This window comes from Monopterus albus, unplaced genomic scaffold (genome assembly GCF_001952655.1).
Source record: "Monopterus albus unplaced genomic scaffold, M_albus_1.0 scaffold11.1, whole genome shotgun sequence".
Lineage (NCBI taxonomy): Eukaryota > Metazoa > Chordata > Actinopteri > Synbranchiformes > Synbranchidae > Monopterus > Monopterus albus.
In genome coordinates, this window is record NW_018127891.1 from 2535378 (window position 1) to 2539665 (window position 4288).

Sequence of the window (4288 nt, forward strand, 5' to 3'; positions counted from 1 at the left end):
ATCTCTACCTCTCCCTCTCACCTCTCACTTTAAATTGTCTGCCCCTACTGACAGAGTAAACCTGATTCATAAACCGTTGCTTATCCACCTGCCTTCCATCTGCCTCTCTCCTGTCTCTACAAACGTATCAATTGTGTCAATGTTGGAGCATGGCTAACCTTTTCTATCTGAGACGTGCAAAGGGCAACAACACCATCTCTGCCAGCCAGGGACATATGTAAATAAATGACACACACATGAACATATTACAGCCTATATGAGCATGGCACACACACACACACAAAGAAATAACTACATGCCCTACAACCCCCACTCAGAAGAGACACAGACAGGAACGCTCCCAGGTTTGGGTTTGCCATTGACTGCCATACGCTGCCTCACACTCACCACAATTGCACCACTACCTCTATTACAGATACATATAGGATACATTGACACATTTCTTTTCTCCTTCAATTCTTTCTATGTTCTTTGTTATGAGAGAGACAAAGGAAAATAAGCGATAGCTCCTAACTCCAAGAGCAATGTGCTTTCTGATGGAGTGGGCATAAGCTGGAGGTTATAAATATGAGCAGAGATATCAGACATTTTCCACATCTTATCTAAAGGGCTTTGTTCTATGAAAGAACATCAGCACAGCAGTGTATATTGAGCAATATTGCTAGAATGTGTGCTGATTTTAATAAAAAGGGAATGCATGCCCATAATAAAGAATACACCTATAGGCTTAGACTCTGTTATCCATGGTCTTCCTTTAATGGTCTTAAACAGTTCATTCAGTAATAAATAATACTTTCCAGCAAACTGAAATACTGTAAAAAGCTCTAATGACAATAAAGACAAAAAGCCTGCAGCAACTGAAAATTTTGTTGAAAACTGAGTTATGTGTGCTCAAAATGTTTCATTTTTACATGCAAATGAGTTTCACTGAACTGAGGTGACCGTTATGGCCTGGAAAATATGCCTATATTTTCAAAAAATCATCCAAGTATATCAACGTATCTACAAATACTCTCCCCCTGTCTGATGAAAGGCCCAATCTCCAGGCTGGGGCGCAGTATTTTTGGGGGCTCCATTTTACAAAAACATGCCCATAGCACAACAGAGATAAATAAAGTAATTTTAGTGTGCTGAAATTTTAAAATACAGCTAAAGTATGTTTGTTGGTTAATTGTGGAAGTGGAGATACTGAGGAGGGCAGTGTGAAAACAGATTACCCAAAAAATCATAATTAATCAACATTTTGAAAATTAATTCCTTTGTATGCCTAATGGCACAGTACTTGTAGCACCAGGCTCTATATGAGTACTTTTTCTTTTGCCTCTGGAAATGATGTACGTCGGTATATATGGGAGAACCTGAGAAGACAAGCGGGTTATACTACTCGTGACATTGTGTGGCCAGTTGACTGTGATGAGCCTGGGGCATCGATGGAAAAAACAACTCCGTGATCTCGCGGAACGGAACGAGATTTGCCCTTTTTAACATGGGTTGGAAACCCCGTTCCACCCTCTTCCCTTCGCTGTTCGCAAGCAAGGTAAAACGCTGTTTTGCTTTCGTCCTCGGTTATATTACGCTAAAATACGTTAGATTTGTAGCATTTAGCATTGAAACATTGTCAGGATGGAGAGGAGGTTCGGAGAAATAAAGTGGTGGAAGCTTGCTTGAGGACTTGAAACGTTTTTTCTATTTTTTACAATGATTTTATCCGAATATAGCGCTCGTATTCTAGGTCTGTTAGTAATGGCTGCCCCCATGCCTCCTCGTTAAGGCCTGCTAATGGCTAGCTGCACAGATTTAGTTTTCTATGTATTGTTGACATATGAAGTTGGTATATATATATATTTGCTGAATTAGATATCGCTTATAGGGTTAATATGGTCTTGGTGATTTGTCTATTTATAAATGTTATGTGGTTTGCGACTCAATGTGATCTAGCAGCTTAGTAGTTCTGCTGCAAGATGGGCTAATGCCGAATGAAAGCATGTAGCCGTGGGTCCATACACATAATCTCCGCCCTAAATTGTTGGTTTATTATTATTGTTATTTGGATTGTTACTTTAATGTCATTTCTTTGCTAGAAATAATATCACGAGGTAATTTTGCGCCGAGTTAGTCACTCATGCCCGCACATCATTAGTTCAAATTGATAGTGCAGAAGCAACTGAAATTAGCTAACCTGGCTTTAGATCACTTCTTTTCTACCGGACAGTGAAGATCGGTATTAACTAGCGCTCAGTCTGTTGCTGGTGTATATCAGTATTTGTTAAATTTAATGCATCTCTTATTCAGATGCCAGGTGTCACAGTTAAAGACGTCAACCAGCAGGAGTTTGTCCGTGCCCTGGCAGCCTTCCTGAAGAAGTGAGTATTGTGCTTTTCAACACCATCTTATTTTTAACCATTTAAATAAATTGTGCCTGTCAGTAAGTGTAGTTTTAAATGGATTGGGTTTGCTTGTTTTACTGCACTGTACCTCAGAGTTTTTGCAGTACTAATAAACACTTGTGTACATCAACAGACAGTTATGATACACATTAACAGAGTGTACATGTGGTGTTTTTACGTCATGCTGACACTTCTCTCTTTTCCCCAGATCAGGAAAGCTGAAGGTGCCTGACTGGGTGGACCTGGTCAAGCTAGGTAAGCACAAGGAGCTGGCCCCCAGTGATGAGAACTGGTTCTACATTAGAGCTGGTAAGTCCAAATACTTTACTTTGTCCTGGTTCCCACTGCCTGTGGTGCCTCTTTGGTGCTAGAAAGATGTGATTTATAAGGCTGTCCTGAATGGCAATTTTTGGACATCTGAGCCTGGCTGGCTGAGATTGTGCTGCAACTTAAAATACCCCTTTTGCCTGTCTGACAGTACTTAGGGCTATTAAAATAAAACAAATGAAAGTTATATAATGTGAAAGATGGCAGATGAAGGATCTTCACAATATTTGCATGTACTCCATCACACTGAGCGTGCTACATTTTCTATCACTGATGTGAGATCAACTGATTTTGTTTTACCAGTGAAGACATCTCATAGTTTCCTGGAGGAGTTGTAATGACAGAAGCACTCAGTTTACTCTCATTCAGTGGTGTTAGTGATGCCTCTTTACCTCATAAATGATGTTTGGCTAACAGCAGACAAGTGTTTTCCATTTCTCCACTAGCTGCAGCGAGGTCGCAAACCCTACAACAGACACTTAAATTTTGTCCTATCATAAGTTTAAGCCACAGAGTTAACATTAGTTTGCGACAGTCGTTATAACTGTTTCTACTTTCTAAGTATGAATTCCTCAGAATCAAAGCCTGCTTTATTGGCCAGGTTTTTCAGACACACGAGCAATTTGACTCTGGTACATCGGCTCTCAATGTGCATGTACATATCCCCATGCAAGGGGCAAGTAAACAGTAAACCAACATAAGGCTAGTATAACAAAATAAGCATTATTAGCAAGCAGCAAAGTAAGCAGTACACAGCGTGCACAATTATTAGGCAAGTGAGTATTTTGACCATATCATCATTTTATCCATAATTTCCAACTCCAAGCAGTATAAACTTGAACGCTTATTGGACTTGATGCATATGAGGTGATGTGTTTTAGTGTAACGAGGGAGGCTGTGGCCTAAGGAGATCAACACCCTATATCAAGGTGTGCATAATTATTAGGCAGAATGTTCTCCTCTGGAAAAATGGGCCAAAAAAGAGATTTAACTGACTCTGAAAAGTCAAAAATTGTAAAAAGTCTTTCACAGGGATGCAGCACTCTTGAAATATCTAAGATATTGGGGCGTGATCACAGAACCATCAAACATTTTATAGCAAATAGTCACCAGGGTCGCCAGAAATGTGTTGAGAAGAAAAGATGCAAATTAACCACCAGAGATTTGAGAAGAATCAAATATGAAGCTACCAGGAATCTGTTATCCTCCAGTGCTGCCATATTCCACAACTGCAACCTACCTGGAGTGTCAAGAAGTACAAGGTGTTCAGTTGTCAGAGACATGACCAAGGTAAGAAAGGCTGAAACCTGACCACCTCTGAACAAGACACATAAGTTGAAACGTCAAGAATGGGCCAAGAAATATCTGAAGACAGATTTTTCAAAGGTTTTGTGGACTGATGAGATGAGAGTGACTCTTGACGGACCAGATGGATGGGCCCGTGGTTGGATCAGTAACGGACACAGAGCTCCACTTCGACTCAGACGCCAGCAAGGTGGAGGTGGGGTACTGGTATGGGCTGGTATTATTAAAGATGAGCTAGTTGGACCTTTTCGGGTTGAAAATGGACTCAA

At 40.4% G+C, this 4288-nt stretch overlaps 1 protein-coding gene across 1 annotated transcript in view; it reads left to right on the top strand.

Annotated features, from left to right (window-relative positions):
• Window positions 1-1436: 1436 nt before the first annotated feature.
• The window catches only part of rps19 (ribosomal protein S19), a 7346-nt gene continuing 4494 nt past the window's right edge, over window positions 1437-4288 (top strand). Inside the window, exons 1-3 of the mRNA XM_020590249.1 lie at window positions 1437-1537; window positions 2293-2363; window positions 2596-2696. Coding sequence (XP_020445905.1) covers window positions 1487-1537; window positions 2293-2363; window positions 2596-2696 — 223 coding nt within the window. The 5' untranslated portion in view covers window positions 1437-1486. The remainder of the gene's footprint in view (window positions 1538-2292; window positions 2364-2595; window positions 2697-4288) is intronic.